Source organism: Paramormyrops kingsleyae, chromosome 22, assembly GCF_048594095.1.
Source record: "Paramormyrops kingsleyae isolate MSU_618 chromosome 22, PKINGS_0.4, whole genome shotgun sequence".
In the NCBI taxonomy this organism is placed as follows: Eukaryota; Metazoa; Chordata; class Actinopteri; order Osteoglossiformes; family Mormyridae; genus Paramormyrops; species Paramormyrops kingsleyae.
In genome coordinates, this window is record NC_132818.1 from 21,313,253 (window position 1) to 21,332,486 (window position 19,234).

General features: G+C 41.0%; 2 protein-coding genes and 1 long non-coding RNA gene across 3 annotated transcripts; all 3 read left to right on the forward strand.

The window, feature by feature from the left end:
- The first annotated feature begins 2,781 nt into the window (after nucleotides 1-2,781).
- Nucleotides 2,782-3,481, forward strand: LOC111856009 (uncharacterized). Its single transcript, XR_011984661.1, has 3 exons — nucleotides 2,782-2,878; nucleotides 3,121-3,230; nucleotides 3,380-3,481. It is a non-coding gene; the product is annotated as an uncharacterized lncRNA (long non-coding RNA).
- Nucleotides 3,482-6,231: 2,750 nt separating this feature from the next.
- On the forward strand, nucleotides 6,232-8,925 carry LOC111856036 (parvalbumin-2-like). The gene is made up of 5 exons (XM_023835658.1): nucleotides 6,232-6,383; nucleotides 7,180-7,255; nucleotides 7,964-8,096; nucleotides 8,187-8,296; nucleotides 8,614-8,925. The coding sequence occupies exons 2-5, from the start codon at nucleotides 7,195-7,197 to the stop codon at nucleotides 8,637-8,639; spliced, it is 330 nt and encodes a 109-aa protein (XP_023691426.1). The 5' UTR covers nucleotides 6,232-6,383; nucleotides 7,180-7,194; the 3' UTR covers nucleotides 8,640-8,925.
- A 1,449-nt stretch (nucleotides 8,926-10,374) lies between these two features.
- Nucleotides 10,375-12,451, forward strand: pvalb4 (parvalbumin 4). The gene is made up of 5 exons (XM_023835657.2): nucleotides 10,375-10,529; nucleotides 11,114-11,180; nucleotides 11,403-11,535; nucleotides 11,765-11,874; nucleotides 12,158-12,451. Exons 2-5 carry the CDS (start codon nucleotides 11,120-11,122, stop codon nucleotides 12,181-12,183), a joined length of 330 nt encoding a protein of 109 aa, XP_023691425.1. The 5' UTR covers nucleotides 10,375-10,529; nucleotides 11,114-11,119; the 3' UTR covers nucleotides 12,184-12,451.
- The last annotated feature ends 6,783 nt before the right edge of the window (nucleotides 12,452-19,234 follow it).

Sequence of the window (19,234 nt, forward strand, 5' to 3'; positions counted from 1 at the left end):
TTCCCAGTGTCTCCTGCTTCACCTTAATCTTGTATGCTACTGCTCAGTGTGTGCTGCTGCTCAGTGTGTACTGCTGCTGCTCAGTGTGTGCTACTGCTCAGTGTGTACTGCTGCTGCTCAGTGTGTACTGCTGCTGCTCAGTGTAGCCTTCTGCCAGCCATCCAGGATTAAACCATGATTTAAAAATACAGATTTGTTTAAAAATATAGAGTGGTCTCTTAATGTTTTTCTATGGCTGTATACGTGAATATGTACTGTGCAAAAGCCATTGGCAGTCAAAGATGTTTAAAACTATTCATTACGGGGTAGAATAGTGTACATTTGTTCAGAAAAAACATACAATTTAGCATTAGAATATATGCAAATTAAGAGTAATAAAATAAAAACAAGCCAGAATTTCTTCTGTTCACCAAAAACTTACTGAAATCTAGTTGGGTGGCAAGTTGAAAACCAATTTTGTTCCCAAATCTATCCTCAGGGTCACCTCAGTGATGTATTTGTTGAATTTCATCACCAGCCTCATTAATAAATTAACTTAATTTGTTAAATAACTCAATAAGGTACAGTATTGATTAGCTAAACATGATGTGCTAGTCGTTGAGTCAAAAATACATTTGTCTATTGGATGGTTGCTGCAAACACTGGGGTGATTTTAGGAGAGGTTTTGAAAGGGCTAAGCTGACAGACTTTGACAGACATAACAGCATAGTCTTACACAAACACGAAGGTCATTTAAACATATTTTTTTCACTATTGAAGACTTTTGCACAGTGTTGCAGCCTGTGAGGTCACCAAGCAAGGTCTCATGGCATACGTGTCAAGATTATCTGCTCTGATTAGCTAATGAAGGGGCAGGTATTCGGTGACAAATGACTCTCCAGAGACCCAACGTCATACTGGATTTTGTGGTTTTGATCCAATCGGAGCAGAGCCTTGGAAAAGCAAAATTCAGGAAGAAGAGCTCCAAGCAGGGCTATTCCAGGAGAAAAGCGACCGTTACAATGGTCACTGCACCAAAAATCTGCTGAAATGTGGCTGTTATGCTAGTGTATGACTTGTATTTATGTGTGTGTGTGTGTGTGTGCTCATTATTTAAATTGCAAATAACTGCAAAAATGTTAAGCAAACCATGACACAAATTAACTACATCGTTACACATGTGGCGTCTATGGAAAAAACAGTCAGATGTAAAAATTATAAGCAATGCATAGGGAGCACACAGCACTTAATTGTGATTTAATGAATACAACAGCTGTGCATATGGCCTTGTCTGCCTGCTTATGTAATACCTCACTAAGTGCAGGCTGCTGTGACAGAACAGCACTGGGTCTGTGTGGGTCTCGGCGTGAATAGTAAACCTTACAGATCCACAGAACCTTACAGCTGTCCGGACAGGAGTCTGGAAGTGTCAAGGTGAGCAGGATGGGGGGGGGGGGGAGGGTTGCTTAGCAGCCAGAACACTTGGCTGAGAAGTGGATGGAATAGACTCGCCAGGGTACTTGGGTCGTGGGAAAGTACGATGGGGTTACCTGGCAACCGGGATGCTTGAGTCCTGGGGGCAGGGGCCAGGGTTACCTGGCAAGGGACTGGTTACCTTGGGAGTGATAATCACCACCAGTATATCAGTTTGTTTATACTGGGTGCTCAGGGGGGCTCTAAATCACAAAAACAATGCAGCGCAGTGCACCCAAGAGCACATCATCATTCACTGGAGGATGTGGTTGCCTTAAAAAGTACTGAGAATTAGTGTCACTGACTTCACGTGTAGCATAAATACCAGTGGGAATTACTGCTTAAATATGACATCAACACATATGGAAATTACCAATGCTGATATTTATAGCATAAATAATTTCCTGTAGTTTAAACAAAGAATTCCTTGTGTAAAGAAAATGTACAATAACAATACATTATATTTTAGTGTGTGTACATGTTGTATATACACATAGTGGCTAGATTACTAGGTACACCTGCTTACTAATGAAAACAGCGAACACTCTGTGAATCATGTGACTGCAACCGAATACATACAGCATGCAGACGGAACCAAGAGGTTCACTTACTGGTCGACTCAGCATCAGCATGGCTAGGACTCCTGACCTAAGCGCTCCTGGACATGGTGTGATTGTGGGGGCTGTATGGGGGGGTCCCAGCCTCCCTCCTGGGATTTTCATTCAGTGTCTAGAGTTTACAGAGATCGGTGTGCAGATCAAACAAAACGTAAATTAAGTGGCATTTCTGGGGCAGAAAACACTTTGTTTATGGGACGTCATGAGTGCAAAATAACAGCACAGTACAACAGTGCTGGTTGGAATGACTCCTCCATCCACTCTTGAAGCAGATCTGGAGACAAAACTAGATCCTACCCGGTGCCAAATGTACCTAATAAAGTGGCCAAAATTGTGGAAACACTTCCAAGTTTTAGAGATTGCAGAACTTTTGTTCAGGAACTGCTGTTCCAGTTACTCATTTAATCATGCAATATATGATATTTGAAACATTCTTTGATGGTTTATAAACACTACCGCCAATATTTGTGTAGTATTTTTAAAAGCGTAATGTCAAAAATGCTGGGTGTTTCCATAATTTTGCCCACTAGTGTAATAAAGTGGTCACTGTGTATTCATAGATAGCTTTATGTGATAGTTTTGAAAATGTTATGAAAGATGACAATATCTGATATAGATATCCTGTGCACTTCATGAAACATTAACAAACAGTAAACACCAAGTGCATGACCGCAGCCAAAATTCAACCACCAATCATTCTTCACTCAAGCAGGCCTGTCTAACAGGTCATGCGCAGATGGACGGAGTGTCTCCTCAGTGCTGGAGCAGGGCTGCAGTGGCTTCACCCAGGCGGAGGAACTTAAGTGCAGGTGTGTGGCAGCTACGGCTGCAGCTATGGCTGCAGCTGCCACCTGTGTTTGTCATTCAGCTCATTATAGTCCACGCTCAATGTGTGCTGCTCTTCGCGGTCTGTCTATTTTATGGTCAGAAAGGTAGCCTAATGAAGCATGTGTCAGGCGGCTTCTGCAGAACAACACTCACGTTGAGTCCTGAGTCCCGGAGAAGCCGTCATGCAGCTTGTTTAGCTCGCTCCCGTCGTCTGTCTCTGCAGGCTTTTTCTGCAGAGCTTCTCGTCTGGGGCCAGAAAGCTCACTGAGGCTGATACCAAAGATCTTCTCCGCACTGGGGACCAAGACGGTGACAGCAAGATAGGAATGGAAGGTACATTCCCTGGGTCCACGTCGGAAGACTGCTCCAGAATTATCTAACGAATGATAATAATGGACAATTATGACAACAATGTTCAAAACCCGGTGCATCATAATTCTCAAAATTCCTTTATTTCTCTCTCCTTTGCATATTTTTTTCAGAGTTTTGCTCATTAATGAAAAGAAGTGAGGAAGTCTGAATATTGGTCCTTGGGCTTCAACAATTTGGTGAAACTTATGCAACAAAAACTAATAAAAATGAAATAATGAATCTTTAAATAAAGTTTTGCATTCTCTAGTTTTGTCTGTTGTACTTTTCTTAACAGATTATCATTCATTATTATTTTTTTTTTTTTATTAGGAAACATGAAAAACGTTGAGGTAGATTGGGCAAATACATTGGAGAAAAGTTTGGAAACCCTGTATCCCAGCAAAAAATGAATTACAAAAGCACCTATTTAATACAATAATATCTTTAATTCGCAAATACTGGTATTAGGGACGTGTGAGATGTAAAACGCCTGATTGCATCCAGGCTGAAAAAAAAATGCTCTTTCGCATTTTTTTGAAAAAATGTGACGCAAGCGGCACGTCATTTTGATTTTAAAGTTGAGTCTAACACCGCCTCCTGCTGGTTGGACGCTAACGCGCGTTTGCGTTTCCTGTAATGCACGAGAGCACATTTTTTTAAAAAAAGAAACAGCTAATATATATTTTCATCAATCCATCCATTTTCTGTACCGCTTGTCCTATTCAGAGTCGCGGGGATATAGATTTCACAGATGATTAAACATGTACATGCGATAAAACACTGCATATTGTATGTCAAATGATCAGACATCGGTTACGACACTTAATTTTACGAGTTGCAAGGATAAGTATGCCTTATTTTTTTTAAGCAATAAAGAAGAACGCGAATGTAATTCTTACAATTCAACAGCGCCTCAATTATTATTCAAAATACTCATTATCACTTAGGAATATAGGCTACTTGTTACATATCAGTTTCTGAGGCTGCTAACATTTAGCCTGTTGTTTCCCACTACATTTGGTATTATCATAGATCTAATAAAAACACTAAATTAAAAAATAACTGAATATTTAACGCGCAATATTTTGCTTCACCTTCATGACAGGATATATGCACAGAGAGGCGTATTGATTTAGATACAGTGTTTCTCAGTGCAGTCACTGTGCGGTCATGCCTTAAGGACACTGGCTCCTATAGGTCCAAGCCTTCTCATTAGGTGTCACTATACCCAACCCATACAAAGGCAGTTTACAGGCCATCTCCATTAGCAAAGTGACACTTTTAGAAAGACGTGTCACTCTACTCCTTTAGACCATAAACTCAGGATCTTGCGGTCAATTTGTTAAAACCGTCTAAGGACAACGGAGAGGCTGAAAATGCTGAGCGTGCTCGCGTCAAAAGTCAGATACTTTTGTAAATAGCTATACTACATCACGTAGTAATTGTCACTGGATTTACGCATACGATGCTTCAACATGGAGCAAAGCGGAACTATTTCTAATAGATGCTTATCCCGAAATAACCATAGACCTATATAAGAGTAACGAAGTATCATAAATGATTGCAGAAGTATTTTAAACTTTACTTCTGATCAATTAAAATGATGAGTTGAGACTGCCATTAATATATTTTATATTTTCGCTTTCTATGACACTTTGGGTATTGCCAACCATGTCTGAGAGGTCATCGGGCAGAAGGCTGTGTCATCCAGAGTAAAACATCAATAACTCTACCCGGTGGGAGGGGGGAACTCACATAACAACAACGTTGAATCATACCTCAGCAGTACTGAACCAACACTGACAGCTCAATGGTTGAAAAAAAGTTAACGTTAAATACTTCACTGTCTGAATACATCACTCTAAACGTCATCTGTCGGCATCATCAGATGCAGATTGGAAAGCAATACAACAGCAAACACGAACAAATCAGCACTCAGCCTACGCAATCACAAAGGCGGCACTGTTAGTGACGTCATCCAAAATCGTTATGATGTAATAAACTCTAGTAATTTGGAATGTGTGTATTCAAAAGTGTACTTTAATCTAATAACCATTGCTATAAACCTGTCAACGCTGCACAGGAATGTGGGAGACCCAGTACTATGAAAATAACTCAGAGTATTATGGTCCTTAATTAGCCTACATAAAGGACCAGTATAGAGTTCTGACTGGAAGTGTAACAGGAGCAGTAGTAGTCTGCAAATTAAAGAAACCACATAAAACTGTATTGCCCAGTGAATTTAAGTCCTACTGTACAGACAATCTCACATAGGCTATTTTTTCTAGCCAGTCATGTTTTAATTGGCCTAATACATTTCAAAACCAGGCCAGAGGTGATGTGTAGAACGTTTAATGCTCAATTTCTTCGTCCCAGCTTTGTAACAACAACGTTGATGTCAATATCGTTTTTTTAGTCTAAGCTAAAGGTCTGACAAATACTCACGTCAGAGGTTAAAAGTCAAGCCACTAACCAAATTAAGTCAGCACTGGAATCTGTTGTAAATTCCAGACTGATATTGATTGTAAAATATAAAAACGAGTATTCATCATTGGTATATAATATAGGCTGAGTGGACGGTGGCGAAAAAACTTTCAGATTACGAAACACCATAGACCGCCATACGACTCTGTGCTGATTCATAAATACACATATCCCGAAGCTTTGCATTCTGCCTTGGAAACTGAAATTTAATCTTTTAAGAGTTCACACCCTGCCATAAATAACATCTAAGAATTCAGATCATATTCTGACTACCGTTTTTTTTTCTTAAGGCTAGATTGGACAAAAAAAATAATAAATAAATAAGCAGAATGTAAGATCTAAGAGTACTTTCCACTGTTTGACTTAATAACGTGGCGTGCAGGCGACAGAGTAAGCGCATTTTAGACATCGTGCCTTAGCAGCGAATTTCACAGATGAGGATGCATCTCAGCATCCTCATCTGTTAAGTTAAATATAGCTCAATTTGACAACTGGACACATTTTCACCAAAGTATTCCCAGCGATGCGCATTGGTATCCATTACAAAACCTTGCTGTATTTGGTGCGAGTCGCAGGTATATAAGAAGGGTAAATACGCGCACCCCACAGCGGCGACTCGGTTCTCATTTCGGGTTTCACGGAAGCTCCAAGGTGAGTAACTTGGGGCAGAGTCCGAGGGAAAGGGGGCGACGCACATACTTCCGGCAGACCTTCTGAAGACGCAGACTCCGATCGCCATACACCAATTCTCAATCTCCGAGGCAATCTAAATCATACAGGCATTGCTATACAGATGGAAAAGGCGACGCATGCGAAGACATTTTACTGGAGTATGTTCAGATGGCGCGCTAATTCCGATGGGATGTGACCGTGAATTGGTTTAATTAGACTTTCACAGAACAGACGACGGAGCATCTTCAAAATAATTAAGTGAAACTGGAAGACAGTTTATATAGAAGAGGAAGCATTTAACAGCCTTTTTAATATTCCCGGACGTTTAAGGCAATTCAAGTGCATACGCTTCATTGATTGATTAGTTGAAGTTTTTGCTGGTTGTTACCCTATGATTGCATGAGCTTGCTGATGACTGTCAGTAATAGTTTAAATTAATACAGAAGGACGTGTGAATTGATCAAAAAACCGACTAGTCCACTGGAGGATAAATTTTGTGGCGTTACTGAATTACTGATTTCTGAAGTTAGTTTATGCATGCTGTGCAAAGGGAAGCAAATCTAGCCTTCAGAATTGTTAAGGCATTTGAGTGTTGTTGATTGTCTTAAATTGCTGTTTAGAGCTCTGATATGCCTAATGTAAATGGAATATTGACAACACAATGTGGTAATGAGCAGGGGGGCATTTGAAACAATGACTCAAATGTACAATGTATTTCCGAAAAAGAATTCAATGGAAATTAACTATTTTATCTTATCTACTGTATGTATTCCAGTGAAAAAACACAACAATGGCCCTTGCTAGTGTTCTGAAGGAAGCTGACATCACTGCAGCCATGAAGGACTGCCAAGGTAAGCCTGCAGCCCAAGCTGGGGCGCTAAAGTACAACTACAGAATCACAAACACATATAGACAAGCGCGGAGTCTACGAACACAGGACCACACACATTTACAGGGAATTCATGGGTACAAATACTATTTCCTCAACAGGGCTACCCCAAAAGCAAAGATACTACCTCACAACTATACAACCAAACTAAAAGCACTCAGTCACAACAACCCAGCTCCAGATCTACAGTCACAAACAAAACAGCATTATAATAAGCACAAGAACAGCCGCGCGTTCACAAAACTACACAATCACAAACAAAACGGCATTATAAAAAGCATGAGAACAACCGCACGTTCACAAAACGACACCATCACAAAAGTCACTAAACAGTCACAACTCAAAACTTAAGAAAAACTTTGTCACAATGACAATGAAAAATATCCTTCAGTTACTGTCAGCCAAGACACATTTAAGATTCACTAGTAAAATAATGAAGAGTTACTGACTAAAAGTCTGGTGCAATTAAATTGACGCAGGATTCTGGTTCAATATTGAGTGCTTAGGAGTTGGTGGAATAAATTACACATATTTGTGAACTTATCAAAGGAAAATACTTGCTTAGCCAAAATGTAAAAGAGAAATTAGGTTACATTGGCTTGGCTGAAGCTGAAGCAGTATGGAAGCTTTCAATGAGAATCCTTTGACTTCTACCAATCTTATTCCACAGCCGCTGACTCCTTCAACTACAAGAGCTTCTTTGCCAAGGTTGGACTGAGCAGCAAGTCCGCTGATGATGTCAAGAAGGCTTTCGCCATCATTGACCAGGACAACAGCGGCTTCATTGAGGAGGATGAACTGAAGTAAAGATCAAATCTTAAAAGCAAATGTAGCCTCTTACCCAACGCACATATGAAACTCTCCCTAATATCTCTGTCTGTCCTCCCATTCAGGCTGTTCCTGCAGAATTTCTCTGCTGGCGCTCGTGTCCTGACAGACGGTGAGACGAAGACCTTCCTGGCCGCAGGAGACAGTGACGGTGATGGCAAAATTGGTGTGGACGGTAAGGATGCTCAGTTTGACCCTGAGCCCAGCCTCTTCTGGTAAAGGCGTAGAAATAGAGATGTTGCTGAGGTAGCAGAAAGCTGGCATTTTCACCTTCTGAGAGGAAGACTGTACTCCGTGGCTATCACTGTCATCCAAATGGCAGGCAGTATTTCTAGCTTAATTTGATTCCTGAATTTAATACTTGATCAGAACAGTTTGGGGAAATAGCTGAGTGTTTGGTGAAAATCATTCGCAATCAAGTAAACAATGCTGTAAGATTTTACCCTTTTGGATCAATATACTAATGATAGCTTTATTTATTCTTTAACACAGAGTTCGCTGCTCTTGTGAAGGCATAATTACCATCTGACCAAGATTCAACATCTTTACATGGAAAAACAACTCCTAACAGAACTACTAAACACTCTCAGATGACCAGTACCCATTTTTATATTGCTTTTCAGTGACATTCTGTATTTCACCTCAGAGCGCTGTGTCCTTTAGGTGTATCGTTCTTGTTGTTTGGATGTGCTTGATGTTCTTAACACGATGTGTGCAAGATCAAAATCTTCTGTGCACTTTTGAGAAAGGGTGGAAAATCAAAAAAATAAATATTCTTTTGGAATAAGCTGTGAAAAAGCCAAATGAATTCAGATTCTTGTCTTTGCATGGTAGCAATGCCATAACAAGTAGAATTTCATGGTTACAAAAAGTATTTTTGTAAAAGTAATATATATCAACCTTGAATACATGTCCTATGAAGATATTTGCAAAATTATTTAAAACTAAACTTTCAAATAACACACATATAAAATGACAGATATTTTTTATATCGATTTAAATTTTATATTGAAGCCAGAAATGGTTTGAAACGTTTTGTAAATTTCAGAGGTTGACAAAAAAAATGCAGATGTGTGGAAATAACCTGAGCATGCAGTCAGAGAGTGGATTTGGCAGAAGATTGTCTAGGCTTCTACCCAGTGCTGGCAGTGCACACTGATGAGAGAAGGCATGAAAGTTCTGCACATGCTCAGTTCCTAATAAGTGTCGAATCAGGCAGAGATTTATAATCCACGAAGCATGAACATTCTAAGACATGCAACAATACAAGCGTTACTAGTGTTAAAATTAAATATTTACCGCTTCACAGAACTTTAGTGGTTTTTCACCGGAAACGCTGGGAAAGTGACGCGCTTTCAGCGTCTTGGTTCCAGAGCAGTAAATGGAGCAATGCTGCCACCTGTTGGTAAATCTTGGTAAGCGTACAGGCGGTTTTTAAAATTTATTTTAAAAAGTTCGCTGTTCAGAAATGAACAAAATTTTGGTAAGAGCTGTGCTTTTGTACCGCTAGAATAAACACCAAATGCATGACAACATGCGTGATACAAAACAAAATAAAAAAATGGAATTTAGATGAATATCGAAACGAATGCGATATGTAGAAATCTTAGATTTGTTTAATAAGTCAGAAACAAAATACCTTTGAAGGTCCTCTAATTTTGAGATGTTATAAACCACCAACAGACTATATGCACGCAGAAACGCGAAAAGGGGGTCGATATAAAAAGCGGGACACAAGAATTTAACACGCGAAAACACTAGTCTCTTTTATATACAGAAGATAAGAAAGAGTTCTAAAGGTACAGTTTACAAATTACACGTTGCATTACCCAAACCCGTATATTGTCAATTCGCCGCGTTCACAGCAGTCGTGTAGGCTAGTTGACACGAAGACCCAACACACTAACGCGCCTGCACCGACAGAAATAAATCCGTGTGCTGTTTTTATACAATACATACAGACATAATTAAATAATTCCATAAGTAATACATAGAAATATACACAAAGACAAACAAGGGATTTTCGAAAGATGTTACGAAGCTCCGCGTTAAGGCTGCGTGAACCTCACGGGTGAGCGGCGAGCCAGCCGCGGATTTCTGTGATAGCAGGGCGGGAATCCTCCAGCAACTGGCGTTTCATCTATATCAGCAGCATGTATTATTAGCATTGCAAGATATTAAGGACTTTTTTCAAACACGAACCTTTTTAAGCATCTTCATTTATGAATACAAAAATAGAACGGACAGGCTACTGGACACATTTGACCAACCCCTCCTTCTGGTGTCTATTACATTATGCCTCAAATTTCTGCGGAGAGAAAGTATATAAGGTGGCAGGCTGGGATGAGTGGATCACTGCAGTGGCTCGACTCGTCTGAATCCAGTCTATAGACTAAAGGACATCTGAGGTGAGTTTTCTCCCGAGGAGGTAGCCGTGAAAATCATTCCGCCACTCTTTTACTCCGCATTAATGGGACTACAAGATTGCGCATCATCGAAGACGTAAAACTTTTTAAATGGTATTTTTTTGCCATTGGACTTTTCCGGGAAGGGGATGGACACGTTTACAAACTTTGCCTCCATTATGAAGAAGACCAATAAACCCATCTTACAGGATAGAGGATGGGATTTAGCATCTTAATAACTATGAATTAATAATCACATGGCATGGACGTTTTGATTGACGCGTGTCGCATATGAAAGGACTCTCAAAAAATCAGTTGTATGATTTATTATTATTACTAAAGATTTAAATGAGTTACATTAGAGCGCCAAGCTTTTTATGTCAACTTCAGTCAAATTTCAGCAGAAATTAAAATTTTCAACAAAGTCGTAAATATCATGTAGCCTAATACGATTTAGGCATAGTGACATCTCCAAAATCAGGTGTGCATGTGCATAATTACAAGAATAGATAGAGACAATATTTGACGTAAAACATATCACTTTTATAAGGTTCATTCATTTTTTTCCTTTCCATCCTTTCCAACAGCTAAAAATGGCTTTCGCCGGAATTCTGAACGATGGCGACATCACTGCAGCCCTGGATGCCTGCAAAGGTGAAGCATTTATTTAAAATCCAACTTTAATACCTTCATATATATTATGCGGTTATATTCAGTTTGAATGTGACGAAACAATGAACATTAAGAGCAAACACAATGACTGTACAAAGAAACTGTTCTTGCAAGATTATTTTTGAGACGAAACATTTTGTATCCATATTCTAACAGTTCAAAGGCACCAGGAAGATAAGTAATGGCGTTCCGTTTGTTTCCCAGCCGCTGACTCTTTCAGCTACAAGGCCTTCTTCGCGAAGGTGGGACTGAGCAGCAAGTCCGCCGACGATGTCAAGAAGGCTTTCGCCATCATCGATCAGGACAAGAGCGGCTTCATTGAGGAGGATGAACTGAAGTAAGACGCTTTAAAATGCCCAAAGCGATATGAATACAAAAATACCCCGTTTAGCTTAGTTCGACACAAAAATAATAGATTTTACTTAATTCTAATTATCATTTAATTGAACATGAGAATAATCATTGTGAGCGAACTTAGAATGCCATTGACAAAATGACTAAATGTTCTGCAGCTGGATGGGGTACCAGTTGGCACTGAAATTGCCGCATTTTGTCCGCTTCTCCAGGCTGTTCCTGCAGAACTTCAGCGCTAGTGCCAGAGCTCTGACTGACGCCGAGACGAAGACCTTTCTGAAAGCTGGAGACTCCGACGGTGACGGCAAGATCGGCGCTGATGGTGAGCGCCAGACACAGTCGCGGTTGTGATGCAAGATCTGCAGCACTTTACAAAGCAAAAAAAAAAGGCTAATACGTTTTAGTATTAGAGGACTAGTAAAATTGGCCTACTGAGAAAAAACAGAGGCCTTCCAAAGGGAAACTACTAATCAGCAAAGCCCTAAACGATTTAGACTTCATTTCCCAATACAATAACAGTAGAAACTATAAAATTCGTTTTTGTAATTAGACCAGACGTGCGCAACTCTTTCCACAAGTTAATCTTTACGCATCTTATTTTACAGAGTTTGCTGCCTTGGTTAAGGCGTAAACAGAGTCCGACCAACAGCACTCGCCTTGAAGGAACAACTTTGCCGAAGACCTCTCATTTTCATCTGAATATAAATAATTTTTTTACATTTGCGTATGTCCGGCCTCCAGTCTCTCCTCCTATACAGCACACCGTCCAAAGTGAAGATGTAAATGTAGCACCACTTCTGTTTCTTGTCTTAACATATGAATTTTGCTTTCTATAAAATCTATGATGCACTTTTCGGGAAACGGATAATAAGAAAAGAATAAATATTCTTTTGCAGTAACACGCAGTCTTGCTTCTTTTTCCTTACTGCTGATCTCTACAGGTTCCACTTTTTTTATTCAGGAATCATGGATAAATATTTTAACATCACCACGTTCAGGGTGTCCCAGCCTCGTGCCCTGCATTTCCTGGGATAAGCTCCAGATTAAACACTACCCTCTAGTGGATATGCAGTTACAGAAGATGGATGGATAGGTATTTTAATTAAGACGTTGTGACGCAGCAGGCCATAATAGATACATTAATTTCACGCAATCTTGGACATTCATAGCCGTGACGAATTCATATTAGGTCTGTGTAGAACCGCCCAATCACATCTATGCATCGTCCAATCACATGACACAGTACCTGCAGCGCGGAACAGTGTGCCTCAAGAAGGCCGGGCAGGATTATTGGCCCGTGATGTGCAGGCTACTGTATGCGGTTATGCATGTCTACTGAAATGGCAGCAGGCCATAATCATAACTTCCCCAGGCTTGACAGTAATACTTGGGAAGTCATTCTCCTTGAGCTTTCTCAGCAGCTGCCCATTACCTTGTTTAGAAGCGTGAAGCCCTACGCTCCTCAGTGCTGCCCTCCAGTGGTGAGCCGCAATCTTGCTAGATGAGGATACTCCCAGCATTACAGCTCACGCTTCCCAGCTCACGTTGACCCACTGTCTTTCCATCCAAGCCATTCCAAGTGTTTGTTTAAGTCTTGACCTAACTGGGTAAGTAACAGCCTCACTACAGACAGGATTATACCTTTTCTACAAGCAAATTATGCCATTCCACACATTAAAGTTCTTATGGATTGTTATGGTTATGGTTATGGTTAATGGGGACTTATGGGCAACGGTCCACTATCCAATCATGTTCTGTGACTGTTTATCCAAAGCAGGGTCATGGTTGGCATAAACAACAACTCAGGAATCACATGTCGTCAGCGAGGGGAGCACCCTTGGTGGAATTCCAGTTATAATAGCCTATCAAACAAACAAACAAATAAATGGATGGATGGATGAATGAATGAATCAATGAATGAATGAATCAATGAATGAATGAAGTTGTATTTGGTCTGTGAAATTGTAGTCAAGTTCCCACACATTTTTATTGGATGAATGTGAGAAAATACATTAGTAAATTTATCGGTAGCTATTTGATGACTATCAGTTTGCGCCTTCCATTATTCCTTGGGCAGAACTTGTCAGATGTGGACATTCTTATTCCATTGTTGCAAGGACAACAGGTCTTTGCAGCTTTAATTAAAGTTATTTTTAATTGTCTGCTGTGTAGGGTGACCACCTAATCCATGTCAGGAGGGACACTATGAGCTACAACAGGATTTGTAAAATACCATTTCATACATTTCAATTAAAAGGACCAGGATTTCACTTAAGCACTGGGTTCTTGCCGTATGCTGATTGGTCAGTCTCCTATAATCATGCATATGCGTCGGTAATGTTAATGCGAAACAGCTGGATGAGGCTTTCAATCTAGGAACTAACCAAACATTTTAGCAGAGCACAGAATCCTTTCAGCTTTAAAGTAGTTCGTAAAAGCTGAAGTAGCTCATAGTGTCCCTCCTGACATGGATTAGGTGGTCACCCTACTGCTGTGGCATGACTGTGCCACTAGATGGACACTGTGAACTACTCATTGAACTTTACAACATTTGTCAAACTAAGATACCAGAATAAGAAAAGTCTCATGAAATGCACAGACCTGTTCTGAAGTGACTAATTTAAAAGCACAAAATCAGTCAGAAGTTTTTGCACACACTGAGATTTTCTACATTTGCATGTTGCTCACTTAACATTTACTAAAAATACACTCAATATTCATTGATAACAGATGAATATACAGTATGTTCACCATTTGAGTACCTTTATTAGGAAGAAAATGTCATATCTTTCATTTATCAAAGTAACCTCCTCTAGCAGTTATAACAGCAGAGGCACTCTTTCTACAAGGAACATTAAACACTGCTGTGTTTCATGGGATAAAACCGTTAACTAGTGCATTTAAAGTTAAAGGACGGCCTAGAATGTGACTATGACATCACCACATTACCAGTTAACAGGACATCAGAGATGCACTGTTACATATTCTTTCCATGTTATAAAGGAAACTTGTTTTATTTGACTTATATTTTCATTTATAGTTGTTCACTCAAGTTTCCAAAGCTTAACAAGAATAAAAAATCTGCAGTTTATGACATAAATGAATAAGTGGTAAAACCCCATGGTGTGTAAAACCTTTGATTGGTAGCGTATCTTCAGAATATTTAGGCACTAATCCACCACAAAATGGATTAATAAGGAAAAAAAAGTCTTTACACCCTTTATCTCAGAGAGTAAGCCGTCCGCAAAGGGCAGCCACCCATAGCAGCACCCAGGGAGCTGGGGGTTAAGGGCCTTGCTCAAGGACCCGCAGACATGCTGAGGCTGGGTTTGAACCAACAACCTTCTGATTACAAGCATACTGGCTTCGCCCACTGAGCCACACGCTGCCCCAGGGTTGATGGTGCCCTTCATGCCTCCTTCCTTGTGTTGGCCTGCAGCCATTGATGGCCAGACTGCCTTTCTCCTCCCTTGATCTCACCCTGGTTTATTTCCCACACCCTCTGGGCTGCTGCATCAACAGGCTGAGTGCGCAGCTCGGAGGGTCGCAGGATTGAGGCCTAGTCAAGAACCCACCACACCTGTTTTGTTTGATTATTGGTTTTATGTTCCCCTTGTGCGTATTAGTTCTTTATTTCCCTGTTAAGCTTGGTCCTTGTTTTATTATGCTCTGTGTATTCCGTGTTCACTTTCTCTGTATGGTATTCCCAACGTGTGAATAGTGTTTCTTTGTTTCAGTGTTTGTGGAGTTCCTAGCCCTGTATTCATTAATTTACGTCACCCCCCACCTGTTGCCTGTTTTCCTTGTGCCCTTGCTGTTGGTTAATTGTTTTATGTGCCACGCCTCCTCTCTTGTTAGCCTGGTTGTCTGTATTTAAGTGCCTGTTTCTATACCTGATCTTCGGTCTGCCATTGCCCCTGTTCCTGTGTTGTTGCCCTGCTTGGTTTTTTCCTAGTTCCTACTCCTTTTGTACAATGTGGTGACCTAATGGTTAGGGACACGCACTTGTAATCGAAAGGTTTCTAGTTTAAATCCCCAACCAGCAAAGTTTGCACAATATTGGTGGTTTGCACAATATTTAGCTTACAAGGCAACCACGGGCAATCATATTGCAATAAGTATATTAAACAGCAAACATCCCAAATGATGGGGGGGTAGACAATGAATATCACAAACTCCATAACCCTTGAGGGCGCAGAATGTTTTTATCGGTTTAATACTAGATCAGGGATACAGGAAACACATGCATTGCCATGGAAGCCAACTCTCACGCATCTGGCGTGACACACTTTTACAATATGACGATCACGCAAGGAATCTAACGGCAAATCTATATTACGGTAAGTAAAAACAGTCCATACAAAATATTGTATTTTGCACCATCTATTCCCTTTTATAATAGACCCCAAATATAAGACGAGACTACTACTTTAGACGTATATTGAGGGGAATAAAGTGTCTTATATTTGGGTCAACCCAGTACATTTATTTCAGAAATTCTATTACTTAAACAAGAAGACACCATAGGCACAATTATTGTGCAACTGAAGGAAATATGGTGTTTTTTTATTTAGGCTATTTAGGGGGGGGGCAGTTAATATAGAAAGAAGTCAGTGACAGTCTTCATTTTGTGTGTCCCCCCCCCCACTATTCCCCTCACCTGAGAATAATCTGTAGCCTCTATAGTGAGATGTAAGTCAATACGATTATGTAATATAAGACAATCCAACTGCTAACATATTACGCAACAATAATATAATGTGTTACACTGCCCCTGCAGAGCCAGAGTCTGTGGGGCACAAACGTCCTCATCTCCTCACAAGGCAAGCGTTGCATTCAGTGACCAGAAAAAGGCTATAGCACGTTTGAAAGGAAAATTAACAGATGCAGATGAATAAATGATCGCACAGTAACAGTAGAGCATGCGAGGTATCAGCGTTGCCCGTGACATCAGCAGAAGTGGGTAAACAGAACCGCTGGATCCGATGTCGTCCCATTTCTCCTTTTCCTGAAACGCCCAACAACCCACCTCTTACCGGATTTCTCATCGTATTTACACGCAACAATTTGGCCTACGGTCATTTAACGTTACGATCAACGTTACGATTACTTGGCGTTTCGCATTTCCTAGTAACCTCATATGACGTAACTGAGGGTAACGGGGGTCTTAACCTGCCGGCTGATTCCGGCCGTCCTCTCATGTTGATTGCCGAATGCTAGGTTGCGCGTTCCCAGGTGTGTTCCCATAATCTTTGGCTGTCATAAGACCGATTTAAGGGCAGTGAGGTAATCCTAGCAGCATGACTAAGACAGCAGTCGTCAGCTGATGATGCGCTGGAAGCTCACAGCGTGCAGCATGAATACTGGGTTGCCTGTCCCATCTGGGGTTACCCCCGGTGAAATGACTACGATATGTAGTCACCAAAATTGTTTCACTTCCCGCGCCATTTGTCATTTAGCCTTTGAGGTCCAAGTGACATTTCAACAAGGGTAAGCCCTGCATCCATCCACACCCAAGGGATGCTTAAGGATTAATTCGATATTATATTGAATGTGGTATAACATGCCCTTAAAAATAAAAACAAAAAAATCCACTCACACTTCGCTAACCATAACTTCACTTGATTGCCAAAAGCATTGAACTGTTAATCCAAAATCAACACGATGACATTCACTTCAGGGCTAATCTTCTCCACAGAAACCTATTACAAACACGCCCCAGGTTACGATGGGGTTATGTTCCAATAAACCTCTCCTAAGGTGAAAATATTGTGGAAAATGCATTTTAATACAGTAGGTGAGACCTGGGGTGATTGTAACATGGGCTAGTTGTAACAAAGTCTATTTCTCAAATCAGGAATGAGGTACAAATCACATGACTAACTGCACATGCTCAGTTTAGGATGCTCAGGATGGATGGATGGGTATTCGCCTGCGCTGTGGAGTCCATCCTCACAGGGAGTGTTGCATCTTGGTACGGCAGCTGCACTGCTCAGGACAAGAAAGCTTTGCAGAGGGTGGTGAAAACAGCTCAGAGGATCACAGGCACACCACTCCCTGCAATAACGGACATTTATAACACGCGCTGTCTCAGGAAAACCAAGAACATCCTGAAAGACCCCAGCCACCCTGCACTGGCACCTTTTACTTTCCTGCCATCAGGCAAGAGACTCAGGACAATTCACTCACGCACGACTCGACTCAGGAACAGTTTCTACCCCAGTGCTATCAGGCTATTCAACACACAGTAACTGCAACTTACTCCACACTATGCACTGACACCACACAGTAACAGCAACTTACTCACACTATGCACTGACACCACACAGTAACTGCAACTTACTCACACTATGCACTGACACCACACAGTAACTGCAACTTACTCCACACTATGCACTGACACCACACAGTAACTGCAACTTACTCCACACTATGCACTGACACCACACAGTAACAGCAACTTACTCACACTATGCACTGACACCACACAGTAACAGCAACTTACTCCACACTATGCACTGACACCACACAGTAACAGCAACTTACTCACACTATGCACTGACACCACACAGTAACTGCAACTTACTCCACACTATGCACTGACACCACACAGTAACTGCAACTTACTCCACACTATGCACTGACACCACACAGTAACTGCAACTTACTCACACTATGCACTGACACCACACAGTAACTGCAACTTACTCACACTATGCACTGACACCACACAGTAACTGCAACTTACTCCACACTATGCACTGACACCACACAGTAACTGCAACTTACTCCACACTATGCACTGACACCACACAGTAACTGCAACTTACTCCACACTATGCACTGACACCACACAGTAACTGCAACTTACTCACACTATGCACTGACACCACACAGTAACAGCAACTTACTCCACACTATGCACTGACACCACACAGTAACTGCAACTTACTCACACTATGCACTGACACCACACAGTAACTGCAACTTACTCACACTATGCACTGACACCACACAGTAACTGCAACTAACTCCACACTATGCACTGACACCACACAGTAACTGCAACTTACTCACACTATGCACTGACACCACACAGTAACAGCAACTTACTCACACTATGCACTGACACCACACAGTAACTGCAACTTACTCCACACTATGCACTGACACCACACAGTAACTGCAACTTACTCACACTATGCACTGACACTTTACCTATTTATTATTTATTGCTGCTGCACAACTTCGTCTTCTATGTCTTCTGTGTATTATGTCTTATGTTTTGTCTGTGAGGGAGGGGTTTTCAAGTAAGAATTTCATTGTGCTCTGTACGCTGTATTTTGTACATATGACAATAAACGTCAAACTCAAAACTCAAATTATACTTTTTCTGTTTTTTGTAAACTGCAGTCTGGCTCTTCCCTGCTTCTCATTAATGAAGGGCTTCTTCCTTCCTTTATGGGTCTTCAGTCCTGCTTCTAGGATCCTGTTATGAACTGTCCTAGCAGTGCACTTCACGCCTGCACTTAATGTTTCCCATTCTTTTTGAAGGTGACTTGAGGTCATCCTCTGATTTATGAGGCACTGCTGGATAAGTTGACAGTCATCTCTGGCATTAGAAAGTCACTTCTGCCCTCTGCCTGGCTGGTTTCTGGTCATTCCCAGTGTCTCCTGCTTCA

What these genes read in the sequence shown, in the direction of transcription:
- LOC111856036 (XM_023835658.1), top strand. Translation starts at nt 7,195, where the DNA reads ATGGCCCTTGCTAGTGTTCTGAAGGAAGCTGACATCACTGCAGCCATG. An exon ending in ATTGAGGAGGATGAACTGAA is followed by an intron (nt 8,097 to 8,186) that starts GTAAAGATCAAA and finishes CCTCCCATTCAG; the next exon opens with GCTGTTCCTGCAGAATTTCT. An exon ending in TGGCAAAATTGGTGTGGACG is followed by an intron (nt 8,297 to 8,613) that starts GTAAGGATGCTC and finishes TCTTTAACACAG; the next exon opens with AGTTCGCTGCTCTTGTGAAG.
- pvalb4 (XM_023835657.2), top strand. Translation starts at nt 11,120, where the DNA reads ATGGCTTTCGCCGGAATTCTGAACGATGGCGACATCACTGCAGCCCTG. An exon ending in ATTGAGGAGGATGAACTGAA is followed by an intron (nt 11,536 to 11,764) that starts GTAAGACGCTTT and finishes CCGCTTCTCCAG; the next exon opens with GCTGTTCCTGCAGAACTTCA. An exon ending in CGGCAAGATCGGCGCTGATG is followed by an intron (nt 11,875 to 12,157) that starts GTGAGCGCCAGA and finishes CTTATTTTACAG; the next exon opens with AGTTTGCTGCCTTGGTTAAG.